Raw genomic sequence first — 19,782 nt, forward strand, 5'->3', positions numbered from 1 at the left:
ATTGTTTAAATATGTCAGTCTTGTTCAGATCCTCCCCCTGAAATGTAACACATAGAGGCAGGCACCGTTGACGAGTATGCCAAGACAAATACATGCTCAAGCGCAGACGTAATAGGCATCCAATGTGAAACAAAACTAGGAATATTTCACCACTCACCGTTGAAAAGAGGCCATCCTTTCTCCGTGATATCTGGCACCACAACCGTGTACAGATCTTCAGAGAAGCCCGGACTGCATGGTGGGGCACCCCTGGCCTCTGCTGCACCCTGCAATGTGGGAAAAGACACAGGGGTAAAGTGGGTGCAAAAATGAGTCATAAATCAACCTTTATGAACAACAACAAAAATGCATTCTGTCTGGAAAAAAACCTCCTGGTCACATTCTGAACTTCTCATGCTTGTACAAAAGCATCTGTTGTTTTTATAGCAGGGGCCGCAATTAGGATAATGAGGCCAAAAGGGTTAAGCATTAGCCAAAGAGCATGGCTAGGCAAGAACAAGCCCCATTTGTCCCATAGTACATGGGCCCAGAAACAGGGTAGTGGTCCGTCAGCCCCTGTGATCAACACACTACCTCTGGACAAACAGTCTTTGCTTTGAAGTACAGGAACGGAGGAATAAAAGCAAACAGCAGCAATACACAGAGTGGAGGAATAAACATCTATGTGCGAATGTCTGAGCAAGCACAAGAAAATCACAGTATTTTTCATTTCAAAGAAACTACCAGATAATGGCTGATCAATATACTCCTTTGTGTTGTTCTTTTTACTTTGTCTTCACATCGTTTTTACAAAATATTTAGCACTGCAGATGGAAATTAAAGCACAGAAATAGTCAAAGTACATATTTTGTGAAGCAAAAATTCAGCACAAGCTAACAGAGCATGACTGAGGAACATGCTTTGATGTTTACGTAACTTCAACATTAGAGAAGGAATGATCAGGTTTTTTCGGGTTGTTACCCTTTTACGATTTTATATTTGAATCAAACTGTGGATCCTTATATTTTTCCCCAGCAAATAGAACACGTGAAAAATGGTAAAAGTGGTTGCAGGTTCTAATTAGCATTAGCAGTATCAAATCCAACAGAAAATGAAGGATGCATTTATGTATAAAAGCAAATATCACAAACCTTATCTGACTGTAAGAAAACTTCGAAACATAATGAATGAAGTTGGTTGATATGTTGACTGGCCAAAATACTGGGAGTTCTTAATTTTGATGCATGTAATATAAAGGGGCAGAGGAAAAGAAAGCCAAAGTGTTCAGAATTTCATTAGCCAGTAAATGACAATAAAAGGAAAATTTGGTCTACTCTTACCAATTTTAAAGCACATTTGCTGTGTAAAAATTAGTACATTGGGAAACCAGTTTAGATGTCCTTCAAACACTCAAAGTAAAATTTCACCAAAACTGTAATGCAAAGATTTCAACAACAAAAAATGTATTTATTCAGACAAATGAAATACACTAGAGAGAGCAATGGGCTTTATGTTGTTACTTATTTGATTCATGAGCATCGTCAGGGGAAAATTAGCCAATTCAGATCTCTGGCCTAAAGATCAGTGCAACCATAGCATTAAATCCAGCTCTTTGACACACAGGTTTAACACATAGCATTAAATCCAGCTCTTTGACACACAGGTCTTGCCAGTTTCCTCTCGTTTTGAAATGTACTTTCAAAAGAATGTGAAATTTAAAGAGCTTTGAAAGAAATTAAAAAAGGGCATTGTGCCACTTGCCATTCTTAATCAGAGGAATTTAAATGGGAAAAAAAGCCTAAAGAAAGGGCGGGGGAGCAGAGCCTGGCTCCCTATCCAAAAGCCATGGCAGCAGGTTGCATATTTCTGGATCCAAATGTTAATACAATAGTCAGACCTTTGAGAGAAGGCAATTTAGGTTACAATGATGGCAGAAATTAACTGAGCCGTTCTCGTTTTATTCAAGGTACATAAACGCTTAACCCAATTGGAGTCGAAAATCAGTCACTTTCACAAACCATACAAGTTGCCAGGTTGTACATCCGCTGAATTGTTCAGCTTTACATTGTTAATAAGGACTTTCACACCAGAGGGAGGAGCGTGCTTACAATGTATCAAACTAAACAGACATCGAATCTAAACCAAATATAATCGAACAATATCTAGGTTATCGTGGGTCGGTGTCATCAACTTCCAAGACGAGATTCAACCAGAGAAACTTCGAAAATAGGCTGTAAATTTTAAGTCGTTTAGCTGAAATAATTAATTCAAACGTAGTCCTCGTTTCGGCTTCTTGTGAGCAATCAATAAAACCGGAGCCGCTAGCGAGTAATTGCCGCCCAAGCTAGACTCCGGCGACTTTATTGTCAATTTCGGTGCCCGACCCCGCGGTGCTTTCCAACTACAAGCAATATAAAGTGGCTTCCGAGGAGCTACAAACCCGTCCCGGTTCCTATAACTCAAGAAGCAGCAATGGAAAGGTACAGAGGGGAAAATAAGAGCGACTAAACTGTCCGGTATATAACTCCGCTCGAAAGCCACTCTGCAATTACATTACCTGCAGTCCTGCTAAGAGCAAGAGCAGAAGCAGCCCGCTACCCTCGTGTAACGAGAACATTTGTACGCCCGACGCTCCTGTTATTTCCCCTCTTCGGAATCCGTGGAAAAATATTGAAAAACAGATTTGGATAAATAAAAAATAAAAGAATATCCTTTCGGTTCAAGAGTGGCCTCGGAAACGCTCCCCGTGAAAGAAAGGCAGCAGCAGGAGGAGAAACGGTGTCGGCAGCATGTAGGAGCCTCCTCCTCTATCTGTCTACCCGGTCCGTACTGAGGCAGAGCACTGCCTGGTACTGAAGCTGCTGCTGCTGATCCCTCCCTCCCTCTCTCCCATCCAGTTCGACCGACACAGAAACAAAACGAGTCCCGGCCACTAGGCTTTTAAGACGTCCATCTCACTGTCTCTCTCTGCTGGTGACACAGACAATTTCTATAGAGAGGGGATTTGTATGGGATAGATTGAGAGGGGGGTCTTCTCAACAATTTTTTTTTGTTTTGTTTTTGTTGTTTTATTTACTTATTTTTTTCTGAGCTTTTTCATTCTTTGGTAAATAAGTCAAGATAAAGGGTAAATAAGAGCAAACCTGCTGCTAAGAATCTAGCGCCCCTGTTCTATCAATTGAAACCAATTATGATATCATCTTTGAGGTAGAAATTAAATGTCTGCGACTGACTCGCACAGAACATCACATAATCAACATTCCGTCTTTATTTTAGTGTCAGTCTGAGGGCTGGCCTCTTTTTGCATATTTTATTTAACATGCATTATTTTTTAATAAGAGTGCCAGACTCATGTAGAGATACATAGAAAAGACCAAAACAAACAAACAAAAGAAAATCTCTTTACAACGCTTATATGTGATTCGTTTTTTTCTCTCTCCTGTATTTGGATATATCCACATTTTAAACACAACATTTTGAAATTATTGCTTCCAATTGTGTTACATTTTAGCCTAAATTATTTTTCATTAAGATTCCATCCATCAGCTCCAGGCTCCTCTGAGGAAAAATGTGTTTTGAATGTCACAAGCATCAGTAATTCAGAATTCAGTCAGTTGTCTGCCAACCTGCATAAAGAGCAGCCCAGACCCTATTGATCATCAAGTATACGATTCTGATCACAACCTCCCTTAGGTAATTGCTGTTTACTGCATGTTTGATCTCAAGGATTATTAATTATCAATGATTTGGAGCTTAATCTTTTGTGTGCTAACCCTTCTTTTTTGTCTGTGTCCTGCTACAAGCACAGTGTTCTGCCTAGCAAGCTGTCTGTTTAAGAAACAAATCAATCACTGGAGTTTTGAAATTTGCATTGTATTGATTTCTGTTTACTTAAGCTCAGAATTTGTAAGTAAAACCTCCTTTGTCATGTTTAGCTAAAATATTTAATGAATACTTCCCTAATATTGTCTTGTAATGTGATACAACTTAACGAAGGTTAAATTACCAGGCCTGTACTTCTGACACCTACCCATTATGAGATGACTCTATGGGATAAATTGCATCTGTGACACAAAAATAATTATTTTAGGCAAATAGACAAACGCATAACCAAAAGCTCATGTTCGCCTCGCCTCCTGGGTAAATCCATTGTTTTCAATTCTTGGCGTTTTGAGGTGCAAGCAAATGTGATGAGAGCAGTGCTGCCCCACTCCTGCAACAAATCAAACTTTCCACCCCTGAAACCCTCTTCTAACACCAAGCACACTGTAAGGCATCCCTCTTAAATTTGCAGCAACTATCCACATGTATATTCACTGAGCCAGCCCAAGATTAAAAAATAAATAAATGAATAAAATTACAAAAAAAAATACAATACTCAATTTAATAGAAAATACTCAGTAAGTTCTGATGACATCACTACGTCATCATGTGACTCCCTCCCAGCGCGCCACAATCCGGAAACAACCCTGCTTGAAAATAGAACCGGGAAAATGCTTGAAGCTGAAAATAACAGGTTAGGATGAATATGTTAACTGAAGCAGGAACAGTTTGCCCCACGATGAACCGTCACGTCAGTTTAAGCTGCAACAAAAAGTAAGTTAGCGATTGTGTATGTGTTTGTGTGTAGGGGTGAGCGGGCGTGCTCGCATGCTGACACGGACTCATAACTAAGTGACGGCTCCTTTGTCACAATTATTTACAAATTTTGTTTTGTCTTCTTTATGGAATTAATTGTTTAGATTGACATTGATCTAATTTATAATGGTTAAACTGCTGTGTCTGCATGTGGTCTAAAATCAAGTGACTTCTATAGGCCTGAGATTGACTAATGTCTAAACTGGGTCTGCATGTAGTGTTGAAATTAGGTCTACTACCCAAGATATACAAAGTTTGCTTAAGGCTCAGGCTGCCACTGCATACATGCAAAGGAGTGACTAATTTCCCATTCAAGTAAAAACATTTCCCTCATTTCATGTTTTAGTGTAACCAAACTTTTATATGGAAATGAATGCAAATACAAATAGAAAGAAAAAACAATTTACTTAAATCAAGACAGTTCTCAGATTGATGTTGATTCCATTGCATATTGAAACTTGACAAAATCCTGTTTTTTTAATTTATTTATTTTTTCTCTATCCCAAGGCAGTCATATTCAGTGTACACCTCTTTTGTTTGCTGACACAGATTTGGGCAAGAGATCAAGATGACTGACCTGATGATAATTGATATAGCATTTTGTACAAATTGTTAAATTAATATAATCTAATCTAATTGAGAGTGAGATCAAAATGCTCCATCTCTTTGATTAATGCAGAGGCGGTTATCTTTCATCAGTACTTGTCTAGGCAGGGTGGGGTGGAGGCGTATGTGGGAATCCAATTTGGAATGGGTGCATTCAGTCAAACAATATCATGCTGCATGATTCATAATACCAATCAGAGACCCCTGTACAACCTTGCATGGAGCATGTACCTTAATTTGGCATTGTGCAATCGGGGGGGGGGAGAGGGAGTATTTACCATCAAGGTCGCTATGCAGACTGAGGATAATATATTCTCTGGGCTGTCTGTGCACAGACAGATAATGTTGTTCTGCAGGCATGTGTGAGGCCACTGCATGATGCATGCCGGTCGGCATGCTGACACTGCACTTGACTCTCATAAGCACAGGTGTCCGAAAGCTTGTGGCCTGCACGGGAGCCCTCGATTGCAAACCTTTTAGTCTGCACAATTGGATGTGGTGTGAAGCGCTGCGGCACGGTGGCCTTGATGGCACTGGAAGAAAAATGGACGAGGTCAGCAGCACTTTCACATCTGCTGACTTCGTGTTGATACAGGAATATGACACAGAACACCCTTGGCTCCCACACACTTCTCCAAAGTAGTGCTCAGTCATTTCTTTTCAAAGCTAGACAATATGCAGTGAAATTCCTGCATGTGCCTTCTTTTTTTGAGTCTATTGAGACCTAGATGCAGTATTTTGAAATCTCTCTCAAAAAAAAGGAAGACTGTGTTTTTCTTTTTATATAACTACACAAATTTTAACCCTCTTCGAAAGCTGGCTAATTACCTTGTCATAGACAATCCCATCCAAGTCAAAGGTCGCTTTGGAACAAATTAGTGCGTGGAAAGGAGCAACCCAGTCTTCAAAGCCTTTATCAATTTCAATCAAGCTTCATTGTTATGCATTCAATAAAAGATCTCAGAGGACCACTGTGTTGCTCTGATTATTCTCCTCTCAAGCCAAATCGGCTCATTCTGCCTTCTGCGCCATCTAAACAATGAGGCCAAACAGAATTGCGATGTGTATGAGGGAGCAGGTATTTGTAAATCCATGGTTTGTTTCCTTATTACCTTTCATCTTTCATAAGAATTTAAAAGGTTACTTCGTGCCGTCTTACACTCACCGAATACAGTCGAGGTTACGGGGGGGAGGGGGGGAATTGCATTCTTGCTGGAAATTTCTGGGAATTTCTGATTGTATTGTTCTAAAAATGAAGTGCCAAACAATGTCGGGGAATGCAAAAAAAAAAAAGTAAAATAAAAAACTGAAAAGAGAAAATATTTCTGCTGAGTGTTTCTCTGTAATTTCTTCTGAAAAGACATGTCAGTAAAACAGCTTGGTGCCGCCCCTTTGTCGACAAATGAAGGCAAAATACTGCTTTGCAAGCAGCTCTGGCAATGTCTACTGAGTCACGGGGCTTTAACATGTGTGTGTCTGCCCCAATTTGTAGACTGTAGCTTTTGCTGGGGGCCACATCTGCCTGCTGTGCACTGGTGTGGCTCACAGATCTAATAGTGATTGATTGCCTGATTAAAGGAAATTGTGTTGAACTCCCAAGCAACTCAAGAAGAGAAGAAAATATATTTAATTATTGCCCCAATAAAAGTGTGGTTATTGATTTGCAGAGATGCTTGTGTGAAAACAGACAGTTGTCTCCACTATTCTATTCTAATCCCTTGTTGGTAGAAAATTATTTCAGCGAGTAGTGCTCTCTTTCACGGCTATTTATTTTTCCTTTGGTAATCTTAACTGACCTAAAACCGTACATGTTCAGTCTGAATCGATTTGTCAGAAAGTTAAAGGAAAAAAAAAAGAAACAATGCTTTTCAGAAAAAAAAGTAGCTGTTGAGTTAAATGTTTTAGATGTAACTAATATTTAAGTAGGGACCATGCTAATGGCCTGGACAATCAGAAGGCTGCATGGAGCCATGTTATTTTGCCCACCAGGAAGTATTTCCAATTTAGATTTCTACCGGGAACCTTTCTCTGACTGGAAATACTTTGCATGTGAATTAGCAGATGGAAATGTACTAAGTCCCATGATCTTCATTGCAATGATTAATGGTGAGTCCTTGAATGGAAAGTCTTGTTAATATGTTCCAGCTGTGATAATTCTGGTTAGAACTTCAAGGGTTCTACCATGCACTCTCCACCAGTTCATACATGGATTAAACCTCTTTATACCACCAAAAATGAAACTAATCTAGATGGAAATAACTATTTTTGTGTTCAAATTGTATAACAAACCGAATAATTATTGCTCTGTCAATAAAATGTAGACAATACATTATTTGTTTGGATGCAGATTTGAGAACAAATTTTAGCACTGTGAGGATGAGGAAACGGTCTTCATCCTCACAGTCCACATGCGTCCCATGACTGGAGAATGCTTTCTCCATCTGGCACAAGTTCTTCATGAGCAGACTAGGCTAAAAGGTTGGAAAGCACCACAGTCAGAGGCTTATAAAATCATACTTGGCCAGAGCTGCTCAGAGTGCCCAGAGGCTCTCTGCACTCTTGGATTGTGCACTCTAGCAGAGAGACCCGCTCAGCTGTGTCTTAACTTTGCCAGAAAGCTGCTAAAGTCCAGTTTCAGTGTCTGGTTAACTTTCTCTCGGGGGAGTTCACAGGTCGTCAGACAAGAAACTCAAAACTAACTGGCTATGCAAAGTTGCTGACGTAAGAAATACAAGAGATCACAACCCCTGTTACCTATGGTAGATTTGCAATGCAGGATAATGTTAATTTTATACTTTCACAATAACGCCCTTCATTTAAAGCTAACAACGTACTTTCTGTAAAATTTCCTGTAAAACTATGCTTACCATAGATACAGTTTGCCACCTATAGAATATGACTTGACAACATTTATAGTGTGTTTCTCTTATGCTGTTCAATGTGTCCATTTATATTTTATGGGCGGTTTCTTGTCACATGTTTTTCATGTTTTTAGCTATCTGAGGCTACAATGTAAAATTAGAGGGCTTGGTTTTAAAGGGATCCACAATTAGTTGAAAATGTTGGCCTAAATATGTTGTAATTTTCCTGTTCACTAAAAATAAAAAATGTTATATGTAAAAACCCATAATTACTTCAAAATTCCAAATCTTTTCTTACATTTTTCATCAATGAAGATTGCCATTTTTTCACCTACACAATAGATGCTGGGTTGATGATGCAGTTGGGTCTGTTCTTCACTGGAATATACAGAGTAAATGCAGGAAGATTAACTTTACTTGAGTTGTTTATATTGCATTTGACTGGTGTAAATTTAGACAATTATTTTACAGCACAGATCACCCCAAGCACCCCAGATTGTAGTGTGATCCATCCCTACAGTACAGTATTTGAGGCTCTTTGAAATTTGATTAAGCTCAATTTGAGTCATCAACATTTTCACTTTCTCATTAGCAATTTACAGGTGAAAAGAGAAGAACTATGATTTTTGATAGAACAGCTTGTTAGATTTTAGATCTGAAAGACCAAACAGCTTCCTGTAGCTGAGAGCTTGGAAGCGTTTATATGTGGACTGATTTTGCTGCTGGTAAAACTTAAGGTCATTTTTTAAAAAACATCAGGCATTTGTATAAAAGGTTTAATTTTGCAAGCAGTCAGGGAATGCAGCATAGTTTGTAATGACAAGAGTGAGGAGATTGGAGGTTACCTCAGCATATTAGTTTTTTTTCTCATTATCTTATTGTCTTTAGTTGAGAAAATTTAGTTTTCACATTTGCCACATTGTTTTAATGCCATTAGCGAAGTAGCCTGACTACGAGAATGTGTCAGTAATTGCTGTGGGCTTAGGAGGGTGGCAAAAGGCTCACAAGGTCTCCAAGTATGCCAGGCTGTTTAAAGAGGCACAGTCTGTTCATAAAAATGATTAAGCTCATGATGAAAAGCATGGTAAGAAAGCCATGACTGTACAGTGATCTAGGAGCAAATGACACATGGAAGATTAGGATCCTTTATAATGTATGTCTCTCATATGCAAGAAATCTAAAAAATGCTGATAGTAAGAATGCAGATTTTAGCTGTGACATAAGCTAAATGAAGGTCATTATGAATTTTATGTTCATAATTCATTTTATTATGAATTGATAGTATTATTGATTAGTCATTCAATGCAGCTTTTTAATGAGACGTAAAATAGACAATTGTAAATTCTGGAAATTAATAATACTTTTTCCCACACTCCTATCAGTACAGTATGACTTTCATATTACATCCTAGTGGAAAGAGATTATTACCTGGTATGCTCAGCTACCTACACAAATCATTATATGTTTTTTTTTTCTTTTATTAACTTAGAAAAAAATTACTATTGTTTTCACACGAGTCTGAAAAAAGATGAAAAATGGAAACTCATGACTACCAATTATACAGACACCATTCATTGCTGTTGCTCCTGTCTGCCAGCACCGTGGCCTCTGCTGTTGCTTTTATGTGCCATAAACTAAGATCATACCTTTTGAGTACAAATGATTGAAATAATTAAAAACAAAAAATAACATTCATTGCTCTTTAGTTTTCATAGACTAAAGAGCAAGAGTTCAAAGCAGCAAGAAAATGGTGATGTATAAAATGTGGCATTTGTGGCCAAAGCAGCAGATGTTAGTGGCAGGTTGCTCAGAGCAAAGAGAGCTTCATTTGGCTCACTCAGGAGGTGATCATGAGACATATTGCCTTTATTCCTGCCCTCAATACAGACATGTGACTGCTCTCCTCACCATCATAGGGAATGGACAAGGGTGAGTTTGATGCTGAGGCATTCACAGACAGTGCTACTTCATGGAAAATGTACTGCCAAAACGGTTTTCTCAGTCAGAGGAGAGGAATGATTGATTAGTGTGACTCAGTTAAAGATTTTTTTTTCTATGCTTCTTTTAAGCTAAATTTGGGTTATATTAAGCATATAGCATGTTTTTGGACACTTATATATAAATCAGCATATTTATTCCAATGAGGCTCATTTGTCAGATTAAAAGTACCTTTTTAAAATAGCAACCTTTAAATACGTATCCAAAATACTTTTCATTAACTCCACGTTTCTGCTTTTAAAACAAGTTGTCTTTATTGTTCTGATGTATTATTCTAATCAAAAACATTGTTTTCCTTAGCTGATTAGAAAACCATCATAATTAATAGAAATAAATGCTTGAAAACATAATTCTGAAATGTATTTTTTAATGTGTTTGACCTAGTGGAATTGAGTTTCTGAATTAAATGAAATTCTTGATAATAATCTTATTTATTGAATATGACTGCATATCTAATAAGCAAAGATACACGGTGCACCCTTAAAAAGCAATTTAAGTCATATTGTAGAGCCTTACGATCAACTTATATTTAATTAAATTTAGCAGATAAGTAATATAACAAGTCATGAGTAGCTTGGATAATGACATGTCGCATGGACTCACAAAGAGAATGGACAATTAATAGGGCAGATATTTTTTTTCCATTAAAAATATCTTTTTTGTGGGAGTACATTGAATGTTGCCACTTGTGAAAAAAAAAAGAACATCCAGACTAACAATGGAACTGCAACCACTGTTTGTGAGCAAAAAGTCTGTCAGGTGAACTTTATATGTCCTATGTCATTAGAAGTCATTTGCTTTTGTCTGGAGATTTTTTTTTTTTGAGCAGCACAAAAGACTAAATCCTCAAAATAACATTGTGACAGTGACATAAGCACACTTGAATAAAACACTGACTACTTATATGGAGAAGATGGAGACTTGCATAATCACTGAATGGTGATTATGCACCTCAAACAGTTGATGGGATTTCACCTCACTGGATACATGACCTTAAATACTCACATCATGAACTTATATTTAATTTGTAGCTTTGTCATATCTATTTTTGTTTTCAGTTTTGGCTTTCTCAACTTTTTTCTGTTATACTTTATTGTATATTTTCATTTTATTCATGAAAGTAATTATAGCTATTGTGAGCTACAAACCTGTACAACACAGAAAACGAAAAGCAGTTAATATTATCATGCATGCCCTTTAAGTATTTACATAGAAAAATATAAAAATAATAATATTTTGTATAATGTGTATTATTTTTCAGCAGCACAGTTCCTCGCCCACATTCCATGGTGTCTAATTGGGCTTCATTGATTTATTCCCCAATGATGCTAGCTTGGCCATGTCTCTGCTGATCCTGCAGAAAAATATCAGCCAGGCTGACTAACAGCCACTGTTCCGGCTATACACCCATACGCACGCACCCCCACACAGACAAACACCCCTGCGCGCACGCACACACACACACACACACACACACACACACACACACACACACACACACACACACACACACACACACACACACACACACAGAACTCCCAATACAAGCAATGAATGATTATGTCAGTGAGCTGGGAGTCAGTCAATCTGCTGCTGCTGTGGCCCTCACAGCAGAACTGTAGATTAGCGCCACACTGAAACAACGTACAGGCTGTGAAGGAGGTACAAGAGAGTGTTTGTACCCATTACACAGGGGCTCAAGTGAGATTTGAAAAAAAAAAAAAAGGGATTCACTTCCAGTTGACACAGGTCCAGGGATGCAGGAAATCTTCTGAGTTTGAGTAGCCATGTGTCACCTTGGGCACTCTAGAGGAGGTGTCCGGACACAAACCTGCTGGGCCAGACGGAGTGCGAAAAAGGAGACAGGCTGAAGGTTTAGAGGCAGAAACTCAGCATCCAGTTTTCTGCATGCGACATCTGGGTTTGAAAAAGCAAAGCAATAATAAAGAGAATTTAAAAAGAGAGGAAAAATTAAATAGAATTTGCCTTCCCAATTCTGTATGCGGCAATGGAAAGCTTAGGAAGAAAAGGATATAATACAGACAGAGCTTTGAAACCAACTATGTCCTCATTTCCTCCCTTGAAGTCCTGTCCTCTTTTTGCCATGCATTATAAACGGTTGATTATGACCATGACAGCTCCTCAGGTGTGCAGTATGCTAGATTTGTTATTCAGCTCACAGGCATTCCTATCCCCCTCTCTCTTACCACCTGCACAGACGCACAAACACACAAACACCCAAGAACAACGTATTGCTCACAGCTGCTGTGTCAGCGGGATTCTGGAACCAGAGATAGGGGATATTACATGAATCAGTCGTATACAACTTGCATCCACGATGCTTTGATCCAAACTCACAATTTAAACTGAGCTTGTATTATTTACTTGTTTTCGAAAAATCTCATAGCCTTGGTTTGAGCTTGGATTGGTTTCATTTTGGAAGTGTTACTGGAGACCGCCTACTACACATTATCTGGGCGTTTGCTGACTATAGTTATAGATGGGCTTAACTCCAACACTGCACAGACAGAACACTAGGGAACTGAAGCATTAAAAATCTCATCATGTTGTGTGCAGCGATGGAGATATTTGAATTCTCATATTCAGCTCCTCTATATGTAGCCGAGACACTGTATGTTTGGGGAAACAACTGTAAATGAACAAAGGATAAAATGAAAGGTTTTATTATACATTGCTGGGGCAGAGTCTGAATCACAAACTGTGAACCAGTTTGTTGGGTGGCCATTTGCAAAGAGAGTAGTCAGGCCTAGAATGTCCTAACCATTTTCTTTTAGTTTTTAGAGTTCATATTTGTGTCCTATTTTGTGGTAGCCTTAACATTTCTGTTACAAACAAAACACAGCACACTCATTTCCACCAATAAACTAGTCTTTTGTGGTAAACTCCAGCACTGGAGTGGTCTATATGCAACCCATGACAATAAGCAAAGTAATACAAATCAGGTTGCTTTTAGCAACAATGGTTGCAATTATGCTTCAAGGAACCATTTTTTGGAGATGTGCAGAGGGAGACAGGGTGTAGGGGTGGTGGTTGCAGCATATTACTTATTTTCAATTAAATAAAGAACTTTTTTCCACATAGCCCAACCATCCCTGGCTTCAGACTGTACAATGCTTTTCTAGGTCTGTTGCCTGGTGATGTATTATTGCTACAAAATGGCCCAGCTATAAACTATGTGCAGTGAAGTCACCTTGAGATTTTTTTTTTCCAGAACTGCCAGTGGAGGAAATCTACAGCTGAAGAACCCCTTCACTGAAAACATCAGAGACTTAACAATTATAAACACTTTTAAATCTTCAAGCAAGGACAGGTTCTTTTAAAGCCTAACTGCTTTGATGACCAAGTTATAATTGGCTGGCTGGTCATTTGACTGAAATTAACAAGCTCTTCTGAGATACTCTGAACAGTTTCATTTTGATTTAGTTTATTTATATTTTTGGAAGTGATATATATGAAACTGTGAAATGTCCCTTGAAGTCAAATATGACAATAATGACCATCAGCTGCTCTATTCAGATATAATTGTAATGGTTTGGCTTTTTTCTCAGCGTTTCTATCTTTTAAAATACAATTGTGAACAAATGAACGAATCAAAGGAGAGGCCATCTGAGAGACACTTAATGAAATATGCAAGCAAAGAAATTTTAATAAATGTGTAGAAAATCTGTCATTCCTGAAGCGTTCATTTTCCACATGGTATTTTTTATAGAGTGCTTATTATTTCAGGATAGCTCATGGCTGAGCTCACTAATTTGCTCCAGCTTTGGTGTCACTCTTGCATATAACTGCAATCAGGTTGCTGACAAAGTATTTCTTTTGGCAGAGCTGCTTTCTGACTGTTATAAAAAAATGAGAATATAAATAAGTTGAGAAACTTTCTAAAAATAAAAGTATTGCATTTTGTCTTGCAGTGAAAAGCTGTAACTTACACAAGGGGATTTTTTGGGCTTCACCTTTTAAGTAATATTGATTTCAATGAGTTGGTGTCCCCATATTTGTCCCAGATATAATTACCCTAATCCAAGTTGACAAGGTTAATTTAGCAAGGCCCAAAGTACACTCATACAGACTGCTGGCCTTTCGACATGCAGAGTCCCAGTCAACTTTAAATTAAGGTTCATGTTCGTTTCATTACTTTGCCTTGAAGTGCAGCTAGATTGCAAACAGTAGATATAGCAGCATTGAATGTGATGCAATCTGAGTAGGTTAACTTAGCATTACACCCCCAACCTCCAGCTTAAACTCTCTTGATTTTTTTTTAATTATACAGTGAGCAAGGTGTGTAAATGTTTGCACCATAGCTACAAGGTCAAAATCTGAACTGGGTATGTCATTGTATTCAATTTACACCATCTTCTTAAGGGTCAGAAATTATTTCCCAGATACACATCATTATGCCTGTTTTTTCACTTGTGCCTTTAGGGCCAAACAGAACCAGGCATCCCATTAAGTGGTAGTTTCTGTTTAAAACTTTAGTTGTATAGTTCAGTTATAAATTGCATCAATATTTAATTTTTATTTTGCTTATGATTATACTTTTCATTTTACTAGTGAAAACAAAAATTGCAGTACAATGTATACGTTATGTAAATAATCTCTAAGACAGCAATATGGAGTTTTGGCTTACATTGACTATGAACCTTAGGGATACTATTTAAGCATCTGTTAGTGAGAATGCCAGGTCTCAGACCCCTTAAAGTAAGACTGAAATTGATACTGACAGGGAGGCTCTCATGAATGTCATGGACCCCTGAATGTGATGACAAATTGTATTGTGGGTAGAGTTTAGGATTCTGGTGACAAAGTGTCATCTTGCATTAGTTTGCTGAAGATTGGCGGATCAGGCTAAACAAGGTGGCAGTGAGGTGGAGAGAGGCAGTCAGCAGATGAGTCGCTTCACTCCTGACAAGCTTACGCTGCTCACGCTCTGGAAGAGCCTGTGGAGCCGAGATTTTTTTTCTTACGTTTTTGCCTGTTTCGCTTCTGACTCTGAACTACAAGATTCAACAGTGCCATTTTTAGTTCGATCTCTTTTAGTTGTGGAGACGAAAACACAGAAAAAGGTATATGGTTTTGGGAAAAAAAAAGAAAGAGAAATACGAAATATGTCATGGAGTGACAGTGAGGTGAAATTTAAAAGTTCTTGTATTTATCAAACCTCCTATTCAAAGTCAAAAAGTCTGAACAAGTATAACATCTCTTCTGTGCATTGTCATATTTGAATATTAAAGTATGTTGCATGAGTGAAGAAGGTTTCTGTCAGGACCTGTTCCTTCTCTGTGTTTGTTTTGAGTTTCTGTGTCTCTGAGTCTCCATGTTGTCCTGTCTCCCCTTGATTGTTCCCAGGTGTTTCTTGTCTCCTTGACTACCCTCTGTGTATTTAACCCCACCTGTGTTCTTTGTTCCTCGTCGGGTCCTCGTCGTGTTGGTCTAATCCTCTCGCACCTCTCATTTCTTTTTATCTGACTTCTTATGAAAACCATGTGTTAAAAACCCAAACACTTTAATACAGCGTTTCCTGCAAAGGGGAAAAAAAATGACAAAATGGTAACTTCAGATTTGCTAAATCTGTTGTATAAACTGTCTCTGTGCCAAGTCACGCCTCAGCATCTCTATTTCCTGTTTCACAGACACAAAAGACGACTGAGATCTGCTCATCCTTGCTGCTGATGCTGCTGGTAATGAATGCTATGAATGAAATGCTGAAAATTGCCCTTGCAATATTATCATGATAATTTAATTTGTATTCACAATTTACAGTTTGAAAGGACAATGAGGCATCTCCTTGAATGCCAAGTAGGGGAAAAAATGTGTTATCTTATATGAGCTAATTAGATTTCTTATGTGAACACTGACATCTTAAACAGGCTTCCTCTACCAGTGTCCTTCATGGGACAAACTAATGTTTATGATTACCATTAATCCTGCTAGCAGAGTGGAAACAACTTGTTGTTTGTGTATTGTAATAGATCAACTTTCACAGAAAAATAATTTGCTGTGTTAACCTTTTGATGCTAACTTCACTTTGAGCAAGGAAAAAAATCTTGCTTAAGCCTCCTAAATTGACAAGATTATTAAAGAACATATTTTGTACATAATCAAATGTCAGACACTCTCTAACAAGGATTTTTGAAATAAATTGTATTTTATTATTTTAAAATGGAATATGACTTTATTAGAGAAGTCTTTCTTTAAGAACAAATAAAGAGAGTAACACTAAGTATTACAGAGTAGGCTGTCCTACCTTGTTTTCTTCTTTACCAGTAATTAAACAACTTTCTTTATTGAGGACGAAAAACAAATACAGAAATAAATACTGTATTATTGTTGTAAAGTAACAAACATGTCACCAAAACAATAAACCCACAACTTTGGCAGTGGCACATTGGCCACAAGATGATAGGAAGTGCTTGATGAGAAGTTGAAAAATTAGCTGTCAGCAGTATTGATTTGTCAACAACTTTGAAATCATCGATCCATGCTCAACTCTGGAATGCATTTCCTCTTAATTTACAACTGGAATGTTCTGAAGCAAGATACAGCTAGAATAACTGGGCTTCCACACTCTTACAAAGAAATCAATGTGTCCTTGTTAGCAGAAATCTAGCTGGAATGTGATCAACATCATGCTGACCCTACTTTATCAATTTGACCATTTGGTGGTTTGTAATTTATTTGAGTAATGTTTTGTATACATGCTTTTTTACGTCAGTGGGCCATATAGGGTACATTTCATGCTAAATCCACTTTTTTAGTCCTTGAATATATATATTTGGTGTTCTTTGAGGAGTGGAAAAAAAAAATCATTCTCTCCTGGTGCTGTATAGATATCTTTAAATTCTTTTTGGGTAAGAATTTTCAGTCTGCTAATTTTAATCTATTCCCTACTACATTTTTTTGTCCATTACATCACTGCATTTGCTGTGGAACTGTTATACAAGGTAATGGATTTCCGACTAATACGTTTTGTGAATCCGCCATTTTTTTTCTTGCAGTGATTTTGTAGTCCAAGTTCTGTTATGCTGAAGTTTCAAGCAGACAAGTCAAAATGTTCAGTGCTAAGGTGTATTAAACCACAGGGTTTCTTTCATAATCCTCTGGCATAAGAGCTTCCGAAGTGTGGTTAATTTTTTTTTTTTTCAGAACTGTACCCACATCAGTGGGGAAAGTCAGTTTGCGGAACCCTTATGGATGAGTGCTTCAGCAACCTCCGCCAGTATCAATGGATTTTCTGAAATAGTTTTTATGATTAAGGAGTCAGTTCTTTCTCTCTATGGAAACGAGGGACTCAGCAAAGTTGTAAGTTCCATATACCCCTAAAATGACAACAAAGCTTATTTTAGACATTAATTTTGTTTGTTGATAATGAGATCCTGGTTGGCCATGGGTTTGGTCAGCTCCTTCCCACTGTACTCTTCTGGTTTTTTTCTTTGTGTCTACCAGTCAAATGCAACATAATTAACAACAACTTGGATAAAGTTGGCCTTCCTGTGTTTACTCTGTAGATTCCAGTACAGAATGGACCTTACCGTGTCATCAACACAGCATTCATTGAGCAGGTAAAAAAATGTGACCTCCATGGGTGAAAACTATAATGAAAGATGTAAGATTTTTTAAGTAATTATGAATTCTTACATATCACAAAGAGCATTTTTTAGTTAATAGGAAAACTGAAACATATTTAATGTGCTCAACATGTCCTACTAATCACATGTTTAACTAATCGTGGATCCATTTTAAGGGGAGATATACTTTTTTCACACCTCTGTATATATGCTATGACAATTTTGTAGCTTTGAGTTAATCATAGTTATGATGAACTATGATTAACTATGTTGCTGGTTTTAGTTATCAGACAGGCTCAGTATAGAACATACTTCTACAGTTCTTCAAATGTGTTTGATCTCAGTGGGGTGAAGCTGGGCATGCTGGGGAGTTTCTGGAAACTCTCAGTAGAACATATCTGAAAGAGAAAGAAAAAGGCTAATGCTGGTCTTGTTTTAGCCCATATGACTGCCCCAAGATAAAGCACTGCTATTAACTGCACAGCTACCCTCCAGGTTATTATTTCAGAGCTTTAGAATAATAACTGCTAGAGTCAGACTACAGGCCGATTAAATCAAAGACTTCAACACTGAATCAATAGAGTGTGTTCCTGCATTCACTATTACTTTTTTAAATGGAAAACATCAAAGATTATTGGCATTGCAAAGGAGTAGGAGTAGGGGAATTTAGAAACATAAAATGTAAGCACATTTCCTTTTATCATAAAATGCACTGAAAAAGTATTTGCCCCCTTATAGATTTCTTCTATTCTTTATTTTTGTTTTTACACTTAAATGTTTTTGATCTTCAAATAAATGTCAAGAGCTGACCAAAACTAGAATCAATAGAAAAAGTGATTTTCAAATGATTCATTATCAAATTAATGAAAAAACCAACCAACTTATAGCATACCTTCCAAAATGTTACTCTTTTGATTTTTTCAGTACACAGAATATTTTTCCAAATACTTGGTAGTCATCAAAATGCTTTTTGGGAAAATACAAGGCAGGTCTTTATGTTTTTTGTAGGACAGCTATCATTTTAGTCATAGGACTCTCCTATGTATGCTATTTGTGTCCAATTTATTTCCTGTAGTAAAATTAACACTGACCTTAAATGGTCCAAGTGAATACTGCAGAGCTTTAGATATAATGTTTTTTTTTCATGACCTACTGGATTTGCTCTTGCTGTTATTTTGACTGACAAGCCATCCCTGGGAAGGTTCACCACTGCTTTTTTTTTTTTTTTTTTTTTTTTTGTGGATAATGCATTTCATAGTAGTCCCAAAACTTTGGAAAAAGCTTTCTAACTCTTTGCCAGACTCATAGATGTTAATGATTTCATTTTACACCTTAATTAAATTTCTTTAGATTGACTCACAACGTAATGCTTACTTCAAATTATCAGACAGGTTCAAATTAATTGATTTGCTAATTCTACAGCAAATATAATGTATAATTAATCTGGGATAGGTGTGCCAAGGGAAATTCAACCTAAAAATTGGGTTAAACACAGTGTATTCAGGATTTGACCAGGGGAGAAAGTACATTTTCCACACAGGTTTCACAGATCCAGGTTGGTTTGCGTAGTATATTTTTTATCTTCTAGTTTCAACAACTAACAAGAGCTGATATGTTGCTAGTTTTAGCTATGTTTTTCCTAGAAGTATTGCACTTTTCACACGCAGGTAGTACAGACAAGTTATGTGTAAATCCTTCAGTTTCACTCATGAGTATCTCTTACAGGCCTTTACTGAAATCTTCTTTAAAAAACTCCTTCTCTGTCTGATATTCCGTTATCACGACAACATTTTTCAGCTAAAGCATTTACAAATGTTCTTTGGAGCACTGGACTGAGAAATATTTAATTTAATAAGCTCTACAGATGTGCAGTTCCACCAGGTGTTTGCTAATTGCTGCTGTCATTAATCGGAAATAGCTGCGTTTAGGCAACCCCGAATGGCTGCAGAATGATTGTCCAAGAGGAATGCAGCATTTCTCTTGAGCTTGAATGTATTATTTTGACCCTATGTAAACTGGTTTTCTGTGTCATTAAACTAGTAGCTTGGGTTGTCATTTCACCCTTACGCAACCTATCAAATAATCCATTAACAGCCCAAATTGGTATGACATTC

At 37.5% G+C, this 19,782-nt stretch overlaps 1 protein-coding gene across 1 annotated transcript in view; it reads right to left on the bottom strand.

Moving 5' to 3' along the window:
• cdh2 (cadherin 2, type 1, N-cadherin (neuronal)) overlaps positions 1–2,849 on the bottom strand; it is a 78,400-nt gene extending 75,551 nt beyond the window's left edge. The window contains exons 1-2 of the mRNA XM_028020798.1: positions 2,537–2,849; positions 158–266 (exon numbers count right to left, since the gene is read on the bottom strand). Of these exons, the coding sequence (XP_027876599.1) occupies positions 158–266; positions 2,537–2,596 (169 nt within the window). The 5' untranslated portion in view covers positions 2,597–2,849. The remainder of the gene's footprint in view (positions 1–157; positions 267–2,536) is intronic.
• Between the last annotated feature and the right edge of the window lie 16,933 nt (positions 2,850–19,782).

Source organism: Xiphophorus couchianus, chromosome 6, assembly GCF_001444195.1.
Source record: "Xiphophorus couchianus chromosome 6, X_couchianus-1.0, whole genome shotgun sequence".
Lineage (NCBI taxonomy): Eukaryota > Metazoa > Chordata > Actinopteri > Cyprinodontiformes > Poeciliidae > Xiphophorus > Xiphophorus couchianus.